The following is a 26,313-nucleotide window of genomic DNA, read 5'->3' on the forward strand; positions in this document are numbered from 1 at the left end:
TACAATTTAAACCACGCTTTTTTTCTCTCAATTATCATGTTTATCGTTTTATAAAAAAAAATATAGAGTTTTCTTGTATGAATTGTTTAACAATTCTCATGTCCTATAATATCTCACTGCACAACATATTTTTTTTTATGTCACTGCTGGTGGCAGTTTCGTCCCCGAGGGTTTAGTTTAAACATATTTATTTAGAGTGGATTATATTAATCCCTTTCCACTTTGCGGGTGCGAGTGCTGCCTTGTAGCGGCATTAGCCTACTCTTTTTCAAAATCTACAAGGGTGTCTTTAACGTGCAAGAGCTATGGCTCTCTCTTAACACGGGTCAGCCATTTATCGTCCCCTTCCGACGGACTATCATCGTTTCCTTAAGACCATACTCGCAAATGGTGTCAAGGGAGAGCCGAAAATTGAGTTCCTGAAATTTTCATCCCAAACGGGAATCGAAACAGGAACCTTTGTGTTAGTAGTCCAATGCACTAACCACTACACCACGTCCCCGAGGGTGTCACCACCCAAGTAGTCAGTTCTTTTGTGTTGACATGAATATCAATTATTTTGTCATTCTTATAAATCTACAGGTTGAAAAAGTATGAAATATTCGAAATACTAAGGATTTTTAACCACAGGCCTAGATTACCATAGTTGTATTTGGGAAAAAGTTTTGGAATTTTGGGTTCTCGATACTCTTCTTATTTATACTTGTTTGGCTTTCTCACTATTTTTATCTAAGTGTCAATAATGATTCTTATGTAGAGAAAACATGTGTCTGCTGTATTAAATTTAAGGCTTTGATAACTATTGAAGCTCATACAGTAACCTATAACTGCTTACATTCTCCTCACTTTATCTCCAGTGAATGGTTGTCTCAATGGTAATGATACTACATCTTATTTTTTATATGAAATAATATGGAATAGAAGTTGTACAATTGTGAAAATTAAAGTTGACTTTAAATTCTTTGTAGTTTGTAAAGTTTCAAAACTTTAATGGTAATCTCAAAATGACCTTTGGCACTGTCTGAAATTGTTTTGAAATAACTCAGTAAATTTGATTTTTTACAACGGTGGCTGTGATTAAACATGCATTATATGCTAGTTGTCATATTACAAAGTTTTGAAATAATAGGTCATCCTTGAGATGACTGAACTAAAATGTACATGTATACACATACAGCTGATAAATCTAATATATTCTTTATCAATATTTTATCCAAAACACAATAAAGAAATTCTATGAGAGGTATATTTGTATAATTTATTCAATGACATAGTCAGATCATAAAACATTGTAAATTTTCACAAACATTACACATACTAAAACAACAAATCAATAATAAAATGGAATGCAATTGTATGAATTATATGTGTATAGACACCAGTTCATTTAACTAAATGCTGTCATTACTCGGATTGAGGACAAAAAGATTGATCTGAAGGACACCACATCTTAATATATCTATCACTGTACATATGTTGATTCAATTTCTTTTCTGGTTCTGTTAGCTGGTTTGGCCTTTAAAGGGCCAGTTAAAATATTTCTGTGTTAATTTTTTGAAATGAACAATGAAGCATTTTTGTAGAGTAAATTTCACAATAAAAATTGTAGTCACACAAATTTTCTATTTACAGAATTAAATTTGGAAAGTAATCCCATTGTAAATCACTTCAGTAACATGCAATTTAAAAATAACATGCATACTGAGAAACATATTTGTTGTTTAAAAGGTGCAAAAGTACAAAATAATGAATATTCCATTAAAAATATTTTTCGTTAAAAGCTTGAAACAAATACAGGAACCCAGATATGCAATATTCTTTCAGAGATACAGGTAAAATCCTTAATATGATGAAATGAAGATAAAATCAGTTTATGGTAAGAGGTCACCGACAGAAGAAAGACATACAATGATGACTATACAGATCTTATTACATGTACTATTTGAGCTTGAATTACAAAACAAAACCTCTATTACACCACAAAAATAATTTTTATTAATAACTATCATCAAATATTTATAAAATTATTTAATACAACATGTAACTATGTGTAAAATTGGAACATTAGTTATTGAAATACAGTAGTCACTCAAGCACAGGATTACAACTCAACACATGATAATGCTAATAAAGGAAAAAAGAATGAGTTAATTATAATTCTTTAGATTCAATGCATGGAATTTTACCAGACTAATGAAGGAAATGGCAGAACTATCATTTGAAAAAAGCTACTTCACATTTAAAAAAACATATGGACTTTTCTAAAATGAACCCATCATATCACAAATTTACCAAAAATATGAAATTTAGGAATACATTTGTGTTTTTGTATTTTTTTTCTGTGATGATTTCCAGAAACCAGTCTGATAAAAATGTCAAGCTGTCCATTGAACACATCAACTGACCAGATGGGCTAAGATAACTTTTTTTATAGCCTCATTCACTTTAAAAAAATAAATAAATACATTTATAAAATTACAAGAATGTGCATACATAAGTTAATACAAAAGATAATCACTAACAAACATATAAAAGAATGTTAAGTCCTAATTAGTTAATAGACAGTTAGTAAAAACAATACTACTTCAATAAAAGATGCAGCAAGATACAACTGCAACATAAAATGAAAGTCTAAGAAGTGCAAACTGCAAGTTAGTATATTTTGTAATTCCTTCTTTGTGATTTGCTGAGATTGTAATAATATTGTAATATTAAGATTTTTATGGAATCTAAAGAAATCCATAAATAAATGTTTTTTTTAACAAACATTCCTATGCAGCGATAAGATAACAAAGAGATTCATAATACACATGCAGTCTGTGATTGTACTGTAAAACCAAACAAAAATTGCAAAAAATGATTTAAATTCAACTTTTCAGTTGAAACATTTATGATTGGATGATTAATTATTCTAACTATCCATAAATAATAAAAGATTTAAGGATGTACACCTCTGAGAAGCCAAAAATTTCTAGAATTAAACTTTTTTTCTTAACCTGATTTTCGGATTTATAAGACTATAAAAAAATAATTGGTGAAGAAAAAATCATATGGTGGTGGACTTCTTTTTTTGCTACGGCCCTTTGAAAATGCCCAATTTTGATGATTTTCCTATTTTTCATCGATTTTTACCTATTTTTGAACTATTATCGTGAAAAAAATCACAGTTCCACAATTAAACTTTTTTTCATACTTTCTATAAAGATGAAGTGGATCAATCTGAATAAATTTTACTTAAAAAAATTATAGGTAGGTGTTAATATAAGAAAGTTTTATCACATTTTGACGCTTTTTTTAGTAAAATTTGCCATGCTATCAATTTTGTATTTTTGTGATTTTTCTCATTTTTTAAGAACAAAATGCATATTATTTCAACTTTTTTGTTATAAATGATTGAAAAAACACATATTTAAGAAATTTGAAAAACACCAAAATTATATGGGATGCACATGATTCTTGTAAAATCATTTTTTGTATCTCTAACCCATTTTCTCAAAATTTTGGCTGAAAATATTGACTTGATTGGTCATAAAATTTGAAAACTGGATTACTCAAAATCCATTCATTGTAAATACACAATTTTTTCACAGAGTTATGTTTGATTATAATATTTTTAAAATTCATTGATATTTTTCACTTGTATCACATGTTTTGGAAATAATTCAAGAACGAGATTTCAACGAGACTGAATGAGACTGAAAAGTCAGAAGAATACATCCTTAACATGTGTTTTAAGCTGCCTTATGATATGATTTTTATTAAAAACTAAAAATTAAAATTACCTTTAAAATTACTGTTTAAAATTTCAATAAGATAATTTTACATGGAAAATGCCCTTAAAACAAGTAAAATATATGCGCATGATGTGAAACAACAACCATTCCTTCATTTTTTAACCTAAATTACTAATTTTATTGCAATTCAATATATGTCCATGTATTCCAATGTACTTGTAAATTTTCCATCTAATAAATTCATTGTATAAAGAAAAGGCAGTTCATGTTTTGTATGGAAAGCCCTAGTTGTAATCTGATAAAAAATATCAAATATGAAGTGCATTTACTGCATGACTACTACAACTATATAGTGATTTGGTCTTGAATATCTCTTACCATAGACAAACAGATGGACGGACAGGAATAAATAAAATCTCTTGCCAAAATATGGCAGGAGACATATTGTCATTTTAATATTCCAGGCAAGTTTTAGAGCATTTTTCATATTGTTACATACTTGGATAACATTCTATTATTGGTAAAATATAATGATGAATGTGGACTGGTGTACAATGTATTAATCATGTCGTTACACCAGTACTAGAATTTAACCCCTTCTGACAATAAGAATCTATAGCACTTGTTTCCCCCTGCTCACAATAAGAATCAATATTACTGGAATCTTGTCCTCTTTCATCTGTGTCTGAAAAACCTTTGTTTTCTCTATCAGATCTATTAGTACTTGAGTAAAAAGATTTTTTTCCTGAATGTTTGGGTGAATTATTGCTTGAGGGAACACATGAAGATTATTAGACGAGGATTCCTCATCTGAAGAATGTATTAACTCAACGTCTGTGTAGTCTACACTGTTCATTTCATTTCCACCGGACATTTCACCTGTGGTGAATGAAGTTTCTCCGAAGGATTGATTAGTATTTTCACTAACTCCCAGAGACTCGATTATAGCATCAGTTTGAATAACACTTCCATTCTGATGTATATGATTATTGTGTTTACTGTTGTACCCTCCCGTGCTGCCATTTTGATTGGAATATTTTTTATCCAAACTATTGTTGTGCGATATACTGTTTCCGTTTGTACTTGATCCACCTAATCCACTGTCGTTACCATTACTATTCCGTAGTAAAGGCTGAAGAGATTCATGGGTATCAATTCCACTGCCATTGTTTTCTCTTTTATCAAAACCAGATTTCTAAAAAAGACAGAAAGGTTTATTTATCAATAATTCAATGCAAGTAAATTTATTTTTCAAATAATCATTAAATTAACCTTTTATTTTATCAATTCTTACCTCCATCATGCATGCACAAACATTTCTAATCATTGCTATATATATTTTAATATATTTGATAGAAACATTTGTTTCAGGTTTGTCTGAAATCTCAATAATTAATCTCACATTCATGGTAATTCTTCAAAAATCACACAAATACATATACACAGTTATTTCTGATTTAACTGTATATCATATTTAACCAATATAGCTAAAGAGTTAGTTTAGTTTTGTATTTGCAATTTGTGAATCTCATTTGTTCTTGCTTAAAGCTTATTATTCACTGTGCAACCAGGTAAATAAGCCCAAATTATAAGTTAATTAAAAAACAAAATTGGTTATTCATGCCAATGACTTTTTCTGTTTGTATTAGTCTAGCTGTACATGGTGTACCCCCTTTACTAACCTCTTCAACTTTATGATAGGATTAAATGCTACATTGTACTACAACATGAACACTCTATATTTTCAGGCTTTGTCTTAAGGTGGTACCTAACACTACAGGGAGATAACTCTGTAAAGTCAGCTAAACGTTTTAATTACGTTGTAATGTAAAGGGAATTTTAAGCTTCTCAATGATCAAAATTGGTGTTTGTTAAACTGCTATATAACCAGTGTAAATTTTCTGACAAAACGCTTGGTTCAAAATTTTTGAAATTTTTATATTTTTTTTAAAGGGTCAAAGTAAATACTTTGTCAAAATTTTATGAAAGTTAAACGAGACAAATTAATTTTAGTGAAAGTGTTGGGTACCACCTTAAACAGATTTGTTTCATAATTATTTAAACTTTGTTATTAATCATTTAAACCAACTACTGTGGATTCATTTATCTTTGTGGGTACCAATTTTAGTGGATTGAGTAAAACTTGCATGTTTGTGGCTATTTAATTTCGTGGTTCTGGCATTGTCTACAAACATTCCTTACGAAAATTTGTAATTTTTGGAATATCTTAATTTGTGGTTTCCCTGTACCCACAAAATCCACAACAATTAGTATCCAACAAATAATAGTGAATCCACAGTTAAAGGATTAAACTAATAAATAAAAAAAAATTCCCAAGATGTTGGTATATATGATATATATCAAAGGGACTACAAAGTGAATCTTTTCCTTTACTACCCAAAATCATTTAAATTGATTAATTAAACAAGAATGTGTCCAAAGTACACGGATGCCCCACTGGCACTATCATTTTCCATGTTCCATGAACCGTGAAATTGGGGACCAAAGTCTAATTTGGCTTTAAAATTAGAAAGATTGTATCATAAGCAACAAGTGTACTAAGTTTCAAGTTGATTGGACTTCATCTTCATCAAAAACAACGTTAACCAAAAACTTTAACATGTGGACGAACGAACGAACGGACGGACAGACGGACGAACGAACGAACGGAGCCACAGACCAGAAAACATAATGCCCCTCTACTATCGTAGGTTGGGCATAAAAAGTCAATACATTAAAAGCACTGTTTAATACTTTAATAAGTAAGATAATTTCTTTTATTTCATGAGAAAACCCTCGTGTACATACATGTTGTTTTCTAAAGGATGTATTCTTCTGACGTTTCAGTCTTGTTGAAATCTCGTTCTGGAATTGTTTCCAAAACATGTGATTCAAGTGGAAAATAGCAATGAATTTATCAAATTTCATAATTTAACTAAAAAATTGTGTATTTTGAATGAGTGATTTTTAAGTAATAAAGTTTTAAAATTCTTTTACCAATCCCTTAGTGAGTCTTTTAACCAAAATGGGTAAAAAGGTGAGTTGTACCAGAAATTATTTAACCAGAAACATGTACATCCCATATCTCTTTTTGTGTTTTTAGATATTTATCCAATCATTTATAACAAAGAAGTTGAAATAATATGCATTTTGTTCTTAAAACAGAGAAAAATCACAAATTTACAGAACTGAGAGCATAGCAAACATGACAAGGAAAAGCATCACAATATGATAAAACTATCTTATATAAACACATACCTATATTTTTTTAAAGTTAAATTTATTCAGATTTGTCCCCTTCATCTTTATTGAAAGTTTGAAAAAGTTGAATTGTAGAAGCGCACATTTTTCCCGATAATAATAACCCAAAATATGGGGAAATCATCAAAGCTATTTTTAAAATGTAATTGCAAGTGCACCACCATATGATTTTTTCTTCACCTATTATTTTTTTACAGTCATATAAACCTGAAAATCAGGTTAAGGATTTTTTTTTAATTCTTTTGCTCCTCAGAGCTGTACTATAACCTTAAGCTGATTGAATACTGAATTTGCAATAAGTTTATATCATGTCAATGCCTAAAAACACTACTAAACAACAAACTAACATGGAATGATAATCACATTCAATGGAAGCCCAATCTTGTTAATATTTCACTTTTGCAAATTTATTCAGATATAGAAAGACCTGAGTGCATTATATCTGTTCTAAATAAACTAATAAAACCATACATACTGTTTTAATAGTAGGCAGATTGATCACTTCTTCTGCTTGTTTTTTTAAAGAACGCCTGAAAAGTACACAAAATCTTTACATAAAAAAGGCCTCAAGTTTTCTCATTTGAATTGTTTTACATTGTCATTTCGGGGTCTTTTTATAGCAGACTATGCGGTATGCCCTTTGCTCATTGTTGAAGGCCATATGGTGACCTATAGTTGTTAATTTCTGTGTTATTTTGGTGTCTTGTGGAGAGTTATCTCATTGGCATTCATACCACATCTTCTTTTTAACAAAAGTCAATTGTATCGATTTGTATATACACTTATACACATATGTCAAAACATGACCTCCGGGATTTAAATTGATTGAAGAGTTAATCTGACAATACACGTGTAATTAAATTTCCGGTCACTGACCACTGTATTGATTTATGACATGCTATTTTCATGAGTGTTTACCTAAGATTATCTTTTATAGAATTAGTGATACATTGTTAATGTTCATGAAAAAGTATTTAAATGTTTACAAAACAATTAATTTGTGATTTACACTAATGAGCTTGGGTGTGTATAAAGTGAGGAATATGGCTTCCGTTGATGATCAACTTAAAACTTCTAAACGGCGTCTTTAATCTTGCTATATTTTCTTTTGAAAAGAATGAGTGAGATAAAACAAAATGAATAGAAATCAAAATGTTCTTAAATCTCTTGTATCCGAGAATAAACAATTCTGTCAACTATAACAGACCTGAATAACGGATCTATCGATTGGAAATTACTCTCTTGGAAAACCCATATAATTTTTTTTTAATTGAAACAAATGAATAAGTAAAAATAATGTAATTTTAATAACAAAAGACTGTGACATACACATACAACGATCTGATACTAGAATATCGATCCCCTTGCCATATTCACCCGGAATTATTTTAGCTTTACCAAGCTAAGCAAGAGTTGTGTCCCTTAGATTGTCGAACTTCTGGTGTTCGTTTGAGTCGAACTACGTGTATCTCGAAGTATTTCTCTGGTCCGGCTGACTTCGACATAACGAGAGTCGACTGTATATATTTTTGAAAGTATTCTGAAAACACAAGATAGTGAACTATAAGAGAACATATTTCTGGCTTCTATGCCGTTAGTTTTCTCATTTGAATTGTTTTACATTGTCATTTCGAGGCCTTTATATAGCTGACTATGCAGTATGGGCTTTTCTCATTGTTGAAGGCTGTACAGTCCCCTAAATATGTTAACTTCTGTGTTATTTTGGTCTCTTTTGGAGAGTTGTCTCATTGGCGTTCATACCACATCTTCTTTTTGATAAAAGTCAATTGTATCGATTTGTATATTTGTATTTTTGAAAGTATTCTGAAAATACAAGATAGTGAACTATTAGAGAACATATTTCTGGCTTCAATGCCGTTAGTTTTCTCATTTGAATTGTTTTACATTGTCAGTTTGAGGCCTTTTTATAGCTGACTATGCAGTGTGGGCTTTGCTCATTGTTGAAGGCTGATTTAGATGTTTAGATATTAACTTCTGTGTTATTTTGGTCTCTTTTGGAGAGTTGTCTCATTGGCATTCATACCACATCTTCTTTTTTTTTTTAAATCAGTTGTATGAATTTATATATTTATATTGTTGAATGTATTCTATTCTAATTTTTGCAATTTTAGAATTTGATTGATGTAGCTTATAAGGAAATATCTAAGTTTTACATACCGGCAAAATTCGTGCAAATACTAGTGAAAAAAGTTTGTTTACAGTATGATTACTTACCTACAATACACTATACCAACTATTACCAATATAACAAATGCTCCAATACCTCCAATAGCAGCTCCTAGTATCAAATTCTCTGTTTCTGATTCTGTAAACACAATGTATTATAGATTATGAGGTTTCACAGAAATCAGCAAGACAATAATATCAAGCATGGTAGCACTAGAAAAAGCATTTGCAGTATCTTACAAATAATTTAAAAATCTAGATTGTTTCTTTTTAACTGTCTGTATACAAAATTCCAGGCATGGTAAACCAGTCCAGTAAAGCTACATATCTTAATACCACATGGTATTAAACATGACTTATTGGTGATCCTCAAGCACAGTAAAGTTTACCAATACAATACGCACATTAAATTCACAAACATATTTTGATATTTGAAGAAGCAAGAGAGACACAATTTATTCTTTTATAATAGCAAAATTTAATTTGTAAAATGTACACTTGTTCAAGTGAAATGAAGCAAAATAAATAGTTGAAGGGAATTAAGCCATAATTTGCTCTAAAGGTTTATCTTAATCAAACTTTCAAAGAAATAGATATCTTTGCCTTGTTTTTCCTAATTCAAACGTTTAAGTAAAGACATGATTTTAGTGATAAATCTTGCCTTAAAACATAAAGTAAACTTACCAAAAGTCTTTGGGGACTTAAAAAGGACTTTTTTAGACGTAGTCCAAGGTCCATATTGTCCATCTTCCATTTTGGCACTTATGTTGATTATATAAGTTTGACCTTCAATCAAATTCTGCAATGTGTATGATGATTCTGAGGCAGACACGGTTTCATTCTGTTCTTTGCCTGTATATGATACAATATTTTTAAGATAATTGAAATTACAACAATAGGTACTGGAAGCAAATCTCACAAAACAAAACCTTGCTATACAGCAAGTAGTTCAAGGGAAGTATAAGACACAAAAGCCTAGGAAAGAAGGCTGAATGGTTGGACCAGTCCATCACTACATACTATAATTTTGGAGACAATTTAGATGTAGACTGCTTCATTTTAAATCCAATCATCTGTTAACAAATACCATAAATTATGGTGTTTGCAATAATAATCTTGTATTTGTGTCATGTTCAAAATTCCAATAATAAAGCATTCAACAATTTCTGAATATACAATAGAAGATCTAGAGAGATTGGCAAAACCACAAAAATCAAATCAAATAAAGTTTTCAGCAATCCATGAAAATTGATACCCATGAAAATAAGGAATCCACAGTAGTTTATTCAACTACAAATTATGGACAATGGGAGACAACTCCATTTTTATACACCCGTCAAAAATTTTGACGAGACGTATTATGGTATACAAATGTCCAGTGTCTGTCAGTCCGTACGTCCGTCTGTCCGGAGTAAACATGTTGCACCGTAACTTGAGAATGACTTATCCAAATTTCATGAAACTTAACATAGTTGTTTCTTATGATGGTCAAATGATCTGTATACTTTTTGGTGAAAATAAGATTAAAACTTTTTGAGTTATGGCACTTTGTAACTAAAACAGGGGTGTGTTTTTTTTTTACATGTCGAACCGTATCTCAAAAATGATTCTTGATTATGGCTTAAAACTTTACACATGTCTTTGTTATATTAATCTAAAGATCTGTATACTTTTTGGTTTTGATTCAAAATTTTATTTTAGTGATATTTAGTTTTTTGTAAAAAAACAACAGGGTTGGGGGTGTTTCACATGTCCCGCTGTGTCTCAAAAACAATATATGGTTATTGCTTAAAACTTTCTCAGAAACTATTTATGATTATTGCATAAAACTTCCACACAAGACGTCGGGCGTATCATGCGCTCATGGCGCAGCTGTTTATTTTAAAAGATGATTTACAATGACATCATTTATATTTTTAGGATAGATATTAGATTCCTGCACATTGCAAAAGTTAAGTAATTTTTTTGCCAGATGTTACATCTTTTAGTAACTTGAATATTTGAGCATATATTACATTGATATATATTTCTGGAAATTTAATGGACAGAATGTATAGAATGTCAAGATCCTTTCACTATATTTTGGGTATCAAAAAGGTAGTGATAAGCCTTTTGAAGATTTAGATATCAAGTCAGTAACATAGGGTTATGATTGCATTTCATTCAATCTTTACCCAAAAATCAAACTTTTGAGACGGAGGTCTTAATATTATGGCCCACACTTGGAACAGTTATTACCTATGTAAAATGTTAGAAACTACCAATCAAAAATTGAATATGAATTAACACAATAAAGGTAGGAGGATCCCAAGTTATGCCCCTTAATAACACAGAAAATAATTGTAGGCTTCAAGTTAAAAACTTGAAAAGTCTTCAATCAGTTAAGAAAATGAAAGACCCACATGTTTTTGTTGAAGTATGTGCCTTAATGAGGGGAAAAAATTATGATCACTTAACTCTTTTAAATAGCTAGCACTTTTCATTTTAATTTACCCAACCCTTAAGTGCATGGGGAACCTTTGTGTTGCAGTACACATTTTTCAGTTATCAATAAAAGATGATTAAAATCACAAAAATGAAAACATGTATAAATTACTCAAATAATAGTGTAGTACATTGTATTCTGAACCTGAAGTTTTCAACTTTTTGACATAATTAGCTCAAGGAGTGAAAACACTGAAATAACCAAACAAACCTTCACATTGATCTTCTGCACTGCCAGTTGTACAAAACCGAACTTCATAAAAAGCAACTTTTCCTTGACCCTGGGTACAGGTGTATGGTTTCCATATGATAAAAATACCATCTTCTTGGTCAGTATCTGTGGGTACCTCCAACTCTAATGGTTTCTTTGGAACTATAGAAAAAGATCATATTTCATATCATAAAGTAAATACTGATTCATTGGTTTTTTTATATTATTTATTGGATAATCTTAGCATTGATATATATTAAAAAAGTAAATATTCATTCCATTTAACAAACTGTTTTTTTTCTTATATCACGAAAATGTTAAATTCAACAATTCATTTAGAAACAGTTTTAACATGATGAATCATTGCAGCTCCTGCAATCTAAATTAGAAATGAAATGCTGTTCTAGTATTGTTAATTACTATCTTCTTATTCCACATCTTGATAACTTTAGATTAAGAAACTGCCAAAGAAGTATAGTCTGTATCATGTCATCAAGGTTTTAACTAGGACCACAGTTTGACATTCGACCTGCAAACTATCCTAATATATCTAAAATAATACAATAGGTAAGTTGTGCAAGAAAGATATACTTAGATCTAGGGAGGTTATTTTGATGGCCATCAGAAAAACAGAGTTCAATTCTCTATAGAGTGGGGGCAGGACCTTTTGTGGATGTCAGGATGGGGTGTTTTTCAGCTCAGAATTTTCGAATTGATCCTTTCGGGATCCGGGATTTCTTTTTTTGAATTTCGGGATGTCAGGATTTATTTTCTTTAAATTCAGGACCTCACGATTTTTTTAAGCCCAGAATTTCTAGATCAGGACCATTCCCACCCCCTTTCTATACTAACCTCCTCCTTTTAGATATACACAATGTTTGTACCATGTAATACCACTGCTGATAAACCAACCATTCTTTACTGTTTCTTCAACAGATATTCCAAACCAATAGTCAAAATAATTCTCAGTAATTGAAACTGTTGCTTTGTTTGTAGCACTGTTGTCTAAAATCAACTTTGATTTAATAGCCTCCTGAAAATCAATAAAACAATGTCAACGTTAACAAATCAGAACTGTTTTCTCTCTTGATTTTCCCCAAATTTTGAAATGGAATGAGGTCAAGGTCAAGATAATACTGTCTGACAAGCATCAGGACCTTGCAAGGTAGGCACATACCAAATGTAGTTACCCTATTACTTATAATAATAAAAAATTTAACATTACAAAACTTTTTTTTTCAAGTAGTCTTATAGCTGAACTATACAAAGTATGATTGAAGCACCCAGGTCTTCCACCTTCTAAAATATAAATCTTTTAGGAAGTTAGCTAACACTGCAGTCTGATCATTATCCCCATCTCAAGATTTCTGCGACAAAAGTCACAGGCTCAACAAAAAGACATTTTCTAAATTAGTCTACAGATATTTTCCTAATAATAAATAGATTCTGTTCAATTTTTATAATATTCTATAATTTCAAAGATTGACAGAATTATTAATTGTATAAAAAACTGAAAGACTTTATCTTAATGTTCCTTGCAATAAATTATAACAGGAAATTATTATGAAGCCAACACCAGCTGAAACATTGTTTGTCTACCCAATGTAGAGTGCTTAATTTATTGGTTCACAAGAATGTTGATCATAAGAGTGTTTTAATGCTTTCCTCCATTGATATTTTTTTTGTACATACTGGATTCGCATAGGATTTTTTCAATAAAAAAAAATCATCAGATTTTTTCAATAAAAAAAAATCATCAGAGTTTAAAGTATCAATGCATTGCAAAAAAGAATATTTCATCAATGAAATTTCACTCAAATCTTCTCTTGAATATCCTTTTTATATTAGATACAAACTTAATTGGGTTTGATACAGATTTTTCGTAGGTAAGACATATTAACTGAGGCACAACACATGCGTCAAAAGGCGTCATTATGGAGTAAAGGGGGTGGCATCAAAAAGGCGTCATTATGGAGTGAAGGGGATGGCATCAAAGAGCATCATTATGGAGGAAAGGGTTAAGCAATAAAAATTTTACACAATGGAATATGTATTTTATTTTTACCTTACAATTTCCTGGATTTCCTGGCTTTGTACTATTCTTTTTGCACCATGACAAATTATAGTTAGAAAAGTCACCAGTACTGTTATTGATAGTTCTTAAACTCCATGTGAATAAAACTTGATTGTGACTGATAGCTTCTACGGATCTTAAACTAGGTAATGTGGGTCCTGAAAAATAATAACAACTCAAAAATTACCAATAGATTCAGATTTTGTACGCCAGAGGTGCTTTTCGTCTACATAAGACTCATCAGTGACGCTTAAATCAAATTTTATGAAGCCAAGTACAAAGTTGAAGAGCATTGAAGATCCAAAATTCCAAATAGTTGTGCCAAATACTGCTAAGGTTATCTATGCCTTGGATAAGAAAATCCAAAATTCAAAGTTTTGTAAACGGGAAATTTATAACCAGATGCTCCGCAGGGCGTAGCTTTATACGACCGCAGAGGTTGAACCCTGAATGGTTGGGGCAAGTATGGACACAACATTCAAGCTGGATTCAGCTCTAAATTTGGATTGTGATTAAATTGTTGACACATCATAGGTTTCTGACACAGAATGAATGTGTTCTAATAAACTTAAAATTTTGTTTTCTCTTAGAGCAATTCACTATGCTGTTGACTATTAATCCTCTTAAAAAAATGTTTTAAGAAATTTTCTTTTTATTTATGAAATTTCAAATGACCCAATTTTTTAATCACATCCTCTTTTCCCTAATTCCAAAACTGATCTCAATTAAAATATTCTAATGGAGTTTGCAACAATAACTACTAATTTAAATACATCATAAAATATTAAGATGTAAAAAAACTGCTTGTTATCACTGAATGGTAAAGATTATTTAAATTTATCAGTTGGTAGTAAAAAGTGAATATACATTGTATATTGTATATAACAAAGATTTAAGTTGATTCTGGACAAAGACAGATAACTCCAATTAAAAAAAATTCTTGCAATAAGATATTTCTTGCTTACTATTCTGGAAAAAGAAAGATAACTCTAATTAAAAAAAAATTGCTATTTCACAATATTGTGAAATTAGATATTTCTTGCCATTGCACAATACTGTGCAATTGAAAAGACTTGCTATTGCACAATACTTAATATAATAATTTTAGATCCTGATTTGGACCAACTTGAAAACTGGGCCCATAATCAAAAATCTAAGTACATGTTTAGATTCAGCATATCAAAGAGGCCCAAGAATTTAATTTTTGTTAAAATCAAACTTAGTTTAATGTTGGACCCTTTGGACCTTAATGTAGGCCAATTTGAAAACGGGACCAAAAATGAAGAATCTACATACACAGTTAGATTTGACATATCAAAGAACCCCATTTATTCAATTTTTGATGAAATCAAATAAAGTTTAATTTTGGACCCATATTTGGACCAACTTGAAAACTGGGCCAATAATCAAGAATCTAAGTACATTTTTAGATTCAACATATCAAAGAACCCAACCGATTCATTTTTTGTCAAAAACAAACTAAGTTTAATTTTGGACCCTTTGGACCTTAATGTAGACCAATTTGAAAACATGACCAAAAGTTAAGAATCTACAAACACAGTTAGATTCGGCATATCAAAGAACCCCAATTATTCAATTTTGACGAAATCAAACAAAGTTTAATTTTGGACCCTTTGGGCCCCTTTTTCCTAAACTGTTGGGACCAAAACTCCCAAAATCAATTCCAACCTTCCTTTTATGGTCATAAACCTTGTGTTTAAATTTCATAGATTTCTATTTACTTATACTAACGTTATGGTGCAAAAACCATGAAAAATGCTTATTTGGGTCCCTTTTTTGGCCCCTTATTCCTAAACTGTTGGGACCTAAACTCCCAAAATCAATACCAATCTTCCTTTTGAAGACATAAACATTGTGTTTAAATTTCATTGATTTCTATTTTCTTAAACTAAAGTTATTGTGCAAAAACTAAGAATAATGCTTATTTTGGCCCTTTTTTGGCCCCTAATTCCTAAACTGTTGAAACCAAAACTCCCAAAATCAATCCCAACCTTTCTTTTGTGGTCATAAACCTTGTGTCAAAATTTCATAGATTTCTATTAACTTAAACTAAAGTTATAGAGCGAAAACCAAGAAAATGCTTATTTGGGCCCTTTTTGGCCCCTAATTCCTAAAATGTTGGGACCAAAACTTCCAAAATCAATACCAACCTTCCTTTTATGGTCATAAACCTTGTGTTAAAGTTTCATAGATTTCTATTCACTTTTACTAAAGTTAGAGTGCGAAAACTAAAAGTATTCGGACGACGACGACGACGACGACAATGACGACGACAACGACAACGACGACGACAACGCAGACGACGACGCCAACGTGATAGCAATATACGAAGAAATTTTTTTCAAAATTTGCGGTCGTATAAAAATGACCACATAATTGATATCCATGTCAACACCGAAGTGCTGACTTCTGGGCTGGTGATACCCTCAGGGACTGAAAAATAATATTACTTGAGTGTGACCAATAGCTTCTAAAGATGTTAAACTAGGTAATGAGGGCCTTGAAAAATGATTGACATGACCAATAGCTTTAAAATTCTGTGGCAATAAATCAGATAATGTTGGTCCTTAAGAGTAATACAACGTAGCTGTGACCAATGGCTTCTATATTTAATAAACTAGGTAATGTAGGCCCTAAAAAACTTGAATTGTTTCACATATTTTATGTCAGGACCGTTTCTTGTTTACTACACTGTATTGGTTTTCCTCATTGTCGAAGGCCATTGTGTAACCTGTAATTGCTTATATCCACAGCATTTGAACTGTGGTGCTTAGTTGTCTCATTGGCACCACAAAATAACTACATTTCCTTATATTTACAGAGTAGTCAATTGACTAGGTAACATGGAAAAAAAATTGCACTTACGAATATACTGTGGGTAAACATAAATATGAGCATCATCTACAGTGGGATAGCCAACACTGGTTCTCTGTGTTAATTTTATTTCATATTTTTTCATTGGTTCCAATTGAATTTCATATGATATAGCTTCAGGTGGGATATCTTTGTATATTTTAGTAAAATTTTCTTCCTTTTCAACTTTCTCTCCAAAGAGAACTATTTCCTTCAATATGATTCTGTATGATTGGATAATGCCACATTTCTTTACATCATCAATTGGCTGTAAAGGAAACTCAAACATAACATGTGATCAATATAAAGAGTACAGTGTTCATCTCAAGGCCTTTAAGAATCATTGTAATGTGATGCTATATTGCTAGAATGTGATGCTATCTGAAATCATTTTCTGATATATAGTTTTATGGATTTGATTTTATAGTTTTAGGAACAAGATTGTATTTCATAAATACATGTTTACCAGAATGATATAAAAAAAAATCTAAGGGGAACCCTAGTACTTATTGCTTCTATAGGTTAAAAATACTCTATGCATTCTTATTCATTTCATTTCTTTAGGACACCAGATTATAATAATATAGGTATAAATGCTGACAGTTGGTTTGTCTATCTTTTAAAGGTGTTTGTGGTTAGAGAATAGAAGTCTTTTGCACTGTCAAATTTGGTAATCGTATTCTTTTTATATGTTTTAAAACAAACAAAAATACCATCAACAAAATTGTCACATTAAATATAACAATACTACTTGTTCAAGACTAGGAACCATAGATTTGAGAGGTGAGACAAGGATGACAGAACTTTGGAATAAGGGTCTGAAAGCAGAAGTCAGGGGGTGTGAACCAGAGGGGAGGGAAATGGAAGAAGAAGGATAAATAAATGGGGAATGTGTCCAATAAGACAAAGATAATGCCCCCTCTTGCATATTACTTTAAGGAGGGGCATAACTCTAGAACAGAAAAGTAACACCACCAAAATTCAAACAAGTAACTTCATCTGTATTTTGTGGTAATAAGCATTGTGTATAGGATTCATAGCATTTGGTTGAGACAGACGGACAAGGGTAATTGGGATCATTGCTTGAAAAGTTTCTTTTAGCTGATTTTTGCTGATAGTAGGGTTAGGGATGTAGGAGAGAAAATAATTGGGACGCCATTGTCCCCCCTTCAGCTAAAATGAATTTATATAATCTATTTTCTGTTTACAGAATATATACATCTTTTTGTATTTTGTAAGCATTCAAGATTATCAAGAGCCAAAATGACAAAATCTTATTATAACTCCTATGAATGATTTTTGTCATTATTGCCCTTATTAGATCTTATCTTAGTGGTCATTTAAGTTTCCTTTTTGATTATTTTACTTTTCAAGGTATAAATGGCTAAATTGTTGGAAATTAGGGATAAATAGGATTATGTTAATTTTCTAAATACTTAGGTACACAAAATGTTTATAGAAATATACAAACAAGAAGTACATACCTCCCAATAGATTTTAATTTTCTCTGGATCATTCGACTGTGAAAAGTAGCCTGGCCATAATGTTGGAACTGCACGAGGCACTGAAAAATAGGTTTTGTATTTGAACAAATGTATTTTATACATGTACAATTAAAAAAAAACAGTAAACAAGTAAGAAGAATGATGCCATTAATACATCAATCTTATGAATAATTATGAATACTATATAACTACATGTATTGGTACATAGTTTAGCAACAGTAATTATATGCCAAACTATTTTTATAAACTTCTATAACAGGTTATTCATCCACTGAAATTAACAAGAATTTGTCCAAAGTACATGGATGCCCCACACACAATCCTTTTCTATTTTCATTGGACCATGAAATTGGCATAAACATTAGAAAAATCATATAATAGGATGATAAAAACATATGAACTTATCTGATATTCCAAGTTGATTAGACTTCAAATTCAGCAAAAAAACTAACTTGACCAAAACTTTTCCTGAAGCAGAACAGTATGGACAAAAGAACAAACATGCAGACCAAAAAAACATAATACCCCTAAGTGGGGCATACAAAAGCATGAGTAAATTTGTTTCAAAATGTATCTGCTTCATATAAATCAAAGCGCTGTAAGCATTGTAGGCAGTTAACCAAAAACCAAGGCAAACATAATTATATTATAACTGTGGCAATATGTTGCTTCAACTTTTTTTTAAAGATTTAAAAGAACAAACATTAAAAACATTCATATATAATTGTGCATTTATGTTCATTTAATGAATTAAACATTAAGGCAAATAATTCATATTTTATCAAGGTTTTCAATAGCAACGCACATGACCACGAATGGTCATGAGTCTTTCATGAGTCAGCAGTGGTACAAATTTGCAATGATTGCAGTTCTTCTAGTTGAGCGTAATTGTTCGTATTAGTTGACTGTTAGTAGTTCAAGTTGACTTTAGTACGAGGTTGTAAAAGTATTAATGAACTTGCTTCCCTAGAAAGAAAAATGAGTTTGTGTTTTACAGTACAAAGTTATGAGACACAAATCAGACAAATGTTTACTACTAGTCTACAGGGATCAATGGTGAGGTCTGACTGACCTGTCCATAGTAAATGTAAATGACTCCCACCTTTACCCCAAGTCCATGATGTCTAAATTTGGAATAAAATGACAGGTGTTAGGGTCTAGCAAAGTGATATGCATATGTGTCGCCTATGAGATTGACCTTGTATGTCATTCAATCTTTTTGAAATGAAAAACAGGAATGAATATGGTTAAGGTGTTGGTATCTTAATCTTTTTTCAAGTTCTCAAAACACACACAAGAGGGTGTGGGGTGACCCTAGGGACTACCCCTATTTTTCATTTAATTTTTTATATTGTCCCATACATGATTATATATGGTTTATGGGAGGGGATCTCGACCATTATCAAGTTTTCAAACAGGAGGAGTGGGGGACCCCAGTGACTTCCCCTATATTTCATTTGATTTGTTATATTGTCCAATACATGAATATATATGGTTAAGGGGTGGGGATCTCATCTGTTTCTTAGTTATCAAACAGAAGTGGGTAGGGTGACCCTAAGGACTCTCCCTATATTTCATTTGATTAGTTCTCATACATGAATATATATGGTTTAATTTAAAGGTGGGGATCTCGACTGTTTCCAATTTCTCAATCAGGTGACTGCAGGGACTCCCCCTATATTTTAATCTAGAGTTGGGGATCCCAACTGTTTAAAAGTTCTTAAACATGAGGGGAAGGGTGACCACGGGGACTTCCCCTATATTTCATTTGATTTGTTAACTAGTCTTAAGGGGTGATGATCTCGAATTTTTCCAAGTTCTCACTCATGAAGGTGTACAGTGACCATATGGACCCCTTATAATTTATTTGATTTGTAATATTGTCCCATACATAAATATATATTGTTTAAGATTGTGGATCTCGACCGTTATAAATTCTAAAACAGAAAGGGGTAGAGTGGCCCCAGGACTCCACCTATAGTTCATATGATTTGTTATATTATCCCATACATGAATATATATTGTTTAAGGGGCGGGGATCTTGACCGTTACCAAGTTTTGGTCATTTTGGTTTCTTGTGGATAGTTGTCTCATTGCCAATCATACCACATCTTTTTTTTATATAAGAAATATTTTAACTGACCTATCAAAATTGAGAAGAAAAAAATACCCCTTGAAATTGCAGTAATATGTTTAACTTGAAAAGCATTTAACATGCATTAACAACATTTATCACTGATAAAAAAATTATACTGTTACCAGGAACATATATATTGTTAGATAAACTGTTTCCAGCTGTCACTTGTATTGGATTTTGACATTAAAATTGGTGTACAAAATATTTTCTGCTTTTTCCTTCTTTTAAACAATTTTGGTTTTAAATTCTAGTGTTTATATTTATTAACCATGCGTAGCTGTATTTTGTCACCTGTCTGGATTTTTTTATTTGATAGCCCCAAACCTGGGATTACCCTTATCCGCTTCCGGAATCGGATCCGATATTGTAATCTTGCGGCAGCCATTTTGTTTACAATGTTGTCTGTTTTGACAGAAAGTGAGATACGATTTTACTCGGATTTAAACATTATTTATTGGCGATTTTCTGTATAAAGCTAGCGGTTGAACAAATTGAACATCGCTGTCATGAATAGTAATGATGAAAATAAGTTTGAGATTGTTTTTTTAGGAAACTTTGGTAAAAATGTTTGCAAAGTTATGTTTTTATTTTCTTTCAAGGTCCGTCGGGCGTAGCTTGTAATTAAGTAGAAAGTCTGACGGCAAAAGTGGAGGGTCACAGACCCGGACCACCGCTAATTAATTTGAACCCCTGCTTCCAAATTAAAAAGATACGAAAATTTCGTCTTCTAATTCAAAATTGCCGCCAACAGCGTGATCAGTTGAACTTATATACGTAGTTGACTACGTATTGACGACAAACAATATTCCTACAAGTTTTGCAATTTGGGAAATCTTAACTACTTGTCTTTAGAGATTTTCGGCGATTAAATATTTCATACATTTGTTCTTTGACATCTTAGCCAAAAGCTCAGGGGATAATAAACTAAATAAGGATTCCTAAAGTGCTCTACTTCCTATGTGTAACCTCAAAACTTTTGGTCATATTTTTTTTAATCCAGAATGAAAAGTATGAAAAAACTGTCCAATAAGTTATAAATAATATAGTAGACAGCTAGATAATAACAATGGCACGTATTTCAGCATTTATTGGGTAGCACACAAATCCAGGGTGCTCGCTTAAGGCAGCTTAACTGCCTAAAAATGATCCTCTGACATACCTGCCAACTTTCACAATTGAGGCATGAACTGCACAATTTTCTAACCTTGTCCAGATTGCATGAACATGACAGTGGTTGATCTAGAAATTTTGATAAATGGAGGCCCACTGACAGCCTAAGAAAGGGCCTGCTCCTGTCATGCTTCAGTGATTCCCTATATGATAAATCATATTTCCCCAAAAAAGGAGGGACCACAGACACTTTCGTAATCTGGCTCTGCATGATTGAAGTTCTTAAAAAAGTTCATGAAAATATGTGTTGATCTATTCTGATAAAAAAATAAAATAAATAAATAAAATAAATAAAAGTCTTACCATCTTCTGCAGTTCTTATAGAGGTTGTAACATTGTCACTCCAGAAACTTACCATCTTCTGCAGTTCTTATAGAGGTTGTAACATTGTCACTCCAGAAACTTACCATCTTCTGCAGTTCTTATAGAGGTTGTAACATTGTCACTCCAGAAACCAGTTTCTGTCCTGTTCTCAAAAATTGGTCTAACTTTAATTGTTATATTGTATAACACATATGGCAATAGCTTAGTTAAAGTCAGAGGGTAAATTTTAGGAGCTGCTATCTGAAAAAAAAAAAAACAAAAAAAAAACATATTTCAAAACCGTTACACTATTTTTTAGAGATCTATCTATATATAGGTTTGAACATAGTTTTCAATTTAGACTCGTTTATATATATATATTCATTCGACTTTTAGGCAGACAATATAAATTTTAGCTTGAGTATAGAATTTTCTATTTTCCTTCACCTTTATATAAATATTTATCATTGCATTAGAAGTACCCATATCCCATTTTTTACACAATTCATTGACATTAATGATTATAATTGAATTTTTTAAAATTCTTTAAAAGTAACCTGTTAATTAGCATTGATCTCAAAACATCACCAAAGTCAGTTCCTTTATGAATCATTCTGTATTTCATTACATTAGTTTAATAATTAATCATTTTAAAACATGTAAAGCATTCATGTGTTTTAAAGAATAAAACAAGTTTTAAGATGTATAATTAAAATCTGAAGCTGAACCATATCTTCATGCTTTTTTACAATAATTAATTATGCTAAATTTAGTATAATTAATTAAAAGATAAAATCTATGCATTGTGTAGGAAAGACTTTGAGAAACCAGTAAAATTGAAGGGTAACTTTTACCACCATTATTTAATTTTCAAAATATTGTTGATAGCAGAGAAGTTTTATAGAAGTTTTTTTTTTTAACTCTCCTCAAGGATTTGTACAGTGACACTATCCTTGCTATCCTACCAGTACATAGTTTGCTAACACTAAAAAAGGGATTTAAAATGTGTTTTGACAATGTGACAATATGTATTGTCAAAACACAACAAAACTAACTTACAAAAGGATACAAATGAAAAATTGATTTTACATGATCTTAAATCATAATTAAAGCTTTATGATGTTATTTAATAGCTTTAGTCTCCTTAGAAAGCTTTTTTAATTTTTCTTCAAAAAGTTAAAATGTTCTAAGCCTACATTGGTGGTTAACGCTGGTCTCAACTCTTGTTTTATATATTAAAATAGCAAGCTTTAAAAAAATTACAACAAAAGTACTGAATAACAAGTATGTGTCCATAGAACATTGATACCCGACTTGTATTATCATTTTCTATGATCAATGGACCATGAAGTTTAGGTCAAAACTCTTGTTTGGAATTAAAATTAGAAAGATCATATCATAGGGAACAAGCCTTGTTTTATAAATTTGAAAATTAACTGTCTAGAGTGGATAGTTATCATACTCAAAACATTGGTAGAATCTATATGCATATATTTGCACCCTTCAAAAGCAACAAAAAAAGAGATACTATTAATTTGCATAATTGAAATAAAAACACAAACAGACTGCTGATGTTTATACAACAAATCTTTAAAACAGGGTTGACAAATATTTGTAGAAAAAACACACAATTTTCTTATTTTATCAGAGCCTACACTGGACAGTTAAGTAATAACTAATTTGCTTGACAGGTCACTTATAACATGTAAAGTTTATTTCTAATTGGCTTAAGTGTTTCTTGTACAAAATTAAAGCTTAGTGGTAAATCAATATATTAGCACACACGTTACACAGGCAAATTTTGCTGAAATCAATTAAATTTCTTTTCATGTAAATTCAAATTTCACATAACTTTAAGTATTTCTCAAATTTGTTTAAATCTTGCATCAAAGATTAATGCTGTCTAATCTTTATATAAACTAACATAAAATTGCCTGTATAAAAATTCAATTTATATCATGTTGACAACCACAATTGCAATAAGTCACATTTATTCCCGACACCTCCATGCATTCAAAAAGCCAACATACACTCTATTAAAAATTCTTTTAATAAATTTAATCTTTGTATAAATCAATCAAATGGCAATTAATGGTTTTAGACTGGATATTACAAACAAAGTAACACAATCATTTTGGTCAATGGTGTTATTTTTTTTTAACTAAACTGTTCAAATTCCTAACAATAAATCAGTGCAAACATAATAAAATTTCCATTGCATCAAATTGACTTCAAATCAATTTTATTCTAAAAATTTATACTTAAACAATTTAAAACTTATGTTATGGATTCAAATTATTTTAGAAGACATGTTAGGGCAACCAACAATATATAAATATATGATTTAAGGGTTGGGATAAAACCAGTTTGATTAAGGATCAGTGAATCTGGATTTGGAGTTTAGATGGTAGGTGATTCAGGACTATAGGTTTGGCTAAGGATCAGTGATTCAGGACTAATCATGGTTATGGATCAGTGAATCTTGATTTGGTGTTTAGATATCGATGGTAGGTGATTCAGGAATATAGGTATGGCTAAGGATCAGTGATGCAGGACTAAGCATGATTAAGGATCAGTGAATCTGGATTTGGTGTTTAGATGGTAGGTGATTGAGGACTAGGTATGGCTAAGGAACAGTGATTTAGGACTAAGCATGACTAATGATCAGTGAATCTGGATTTGGTGTTTAAGGACTATAGGTATGGTTAATGATCAGTGTTTCAGGACTAAGCATGATTAAGGATCAGTGAATCTGGATTTGGTGTTTAGATGGTAGGTGATTCAGGACTAGGTATGGATAAGGAACAGTGATTTAGGACTAAGCATGACTAATGATCAGTGAATCTGGATTTGGTGTTTAAGGACTATAGGTATGGTTAATGATCAGTGGTTCAGGACTAAGCATGACTAATGATCAGTGAATCTGGATTTGGTGTTTAAGGACTATAGGTATGGTTAATGATGAGTGATTCAGGACTAATTAGATATAGGAAGATGTGGTGTGAGTGCCAATGAGACAACTCTCCATCCAAATAACAATTTAAAAATTAAACCATTATAGGTTAAAGTACGGCCTTCAACACGGAGCCTTGGCTCACACCGAACAACAAGCTATAAAGGGCCCCAAAATTACTAGTGTAAAACCATTCAAACGGGAAAACCAACGGTCTAATCTATATAAACAAAACGAGAAACGAGAAACACGTATATATTACATAAACAAACGACAACTACTGTACATCAGATTCCTGACTTAGGACAGGTGCAAACATTTGCAGCGGGATTAAACGTTTTAATGGGCCCAAACCTTCTCCCTTTTTCTGAAACAATAGCATAACATCACAACATATAAAAACATACGATAAAATATCAATTAGCAGACTTAACTCAATCAAAAAACGTATGATTACACAAAGAACGAATAAATTTGATCTGCGATATCTGAATACAAATGCACAGTTAATTAAATATTAGAGACAAACAGTCATGACCAAAAGGCTATCAAACAAATTCAAACACACTGAGAAATATTTAACCAATCAATGTTCACTTTAGAAAAAAACCGGTTTTTTATAATCTTGAAGTTTATACAAATGTTGTAAGAATAAGTGAAAAATTGAAGATATTACAAATAATCAAAGCTGGTATACAGCCAAGATCCATATAATTAAAAATGACAAAAAAGCATTATAAACAGTATCAACAGGTCGAATTAACAAGAAAATACGATTTGAGAGTACTCGCAGTTACTGACAGCTAGTTAAAAGCCAAAACCAATTAATAGTAAAAAATCATGCATCAGAGACTAAAATCGACTAAAACACATCACAGGGATTTAGTATTTTAACGTCATTAATAGTCAAAGAAGACATGACTTGTGCAATGCCAAAAATAAATGTATCGACAGGTAGTAGTTTAGTGAAGAGCGACTTCTATAGAAATAAAAGTTAACGTGGCTGTGTCCCCTATACATCTCGCCTCAAAATGAAATTTAGTTATGTTTTAATTTGCTAATGACAAAATCAATATTAGTGCCAATGTGAACTATATTCAGAGATCTAATTACAATATTGGTACGATAACCCTTACTTATAAGTTTGTTTAAAGGTTCGATGAGTTTACAAGGATCACATAGTGATTTCCTCGCTTTAAGTACAATATTACCATAAAATTTAGGATGAGAAATACCATTTTTAATAAGCTTTCTACAGGTATAGCCAAATTTACTAATCAAATCTTTGTATCTATGAAAGAATTTAGTAAAAGTTTTAAGTAATTTATGGTATCGAAATCCCTGACACAACAATTTACCAGTGATGCATTGATTACGTTCGTAAAAATCTATGACATCAGAACACACACGGGCAAACCGA

At 31.1% G+C, this 26,313-nt stretch overlaps 1 protein-coding gene across 13 annotated transcripts in view; it reads right to left on the reverse strand.

Annotated features, from left to right (window-relative positions):
• Positions 1 to 1,244: 1,244 nt before the first annotated feature.
• LOC134716138 (uncharacterized) overlaps positions 1,245 to 26,313 on the reverse strand; it is a 62,443-nt gene continuing 37,374 nt past the window's right edge. For 9 of the 13 annotated variants that reach the window (XM_063579001.1, XM_063578973.1, XM_063578934.1 and 6 more), the window contains 10 exons: positions 22,045 to 22,201; positions 18,310 to 18,389; positions 16,838 to 17,093; positions 13,943 to 14,109; positions 12,730 to 12,910; positions 11,878 to 12,039; positions 9,867 to 10,034; positions 9,231 to 9,321; positions 7,471 to 7,525; positions 1,245 to 4,929 (listed from right to left, as the gene is read on the reverse strand). In XM_063579001.1, the coding sequence (XP_063435071.1) occupies positions 4,348 to 4,929; positions 7,471 to 7,525; positions 9,231 to 9,321; positions 9,867 to 10,034; positions 11,878 to 12,039; positions 12,730 to 12,910; positions 13,943 to 14,109; positions 16,838 to 17,093; positions 18,310 to 18,389; positions 22,045 to 22,201 (1,899 nt within the window). In that variant the 3' untranslated portion in view covers positions 1,245 to 4,347. The other 4 variants (XR_010106838.1, XR_010106837.1, XR_010106836.1 and 1 more) reach the window with 4 other exon arrangements.

This window comes from Mytilus trossulus, chromosome 1 (genome assembly GCF_036588685.1).
Source record: "Mytilus trossulus isolate FHL-02 chromosome 1, PNRI_Mtr1.1.1.hap1, whole genome shotgun sequence".
NCBI classification, from domain to species: Eukaryota; Metazoa; Mollusca; class Bivalvia; order Mytilida; family Mytilidae; genus Mytilus; species Mytilus trossulus.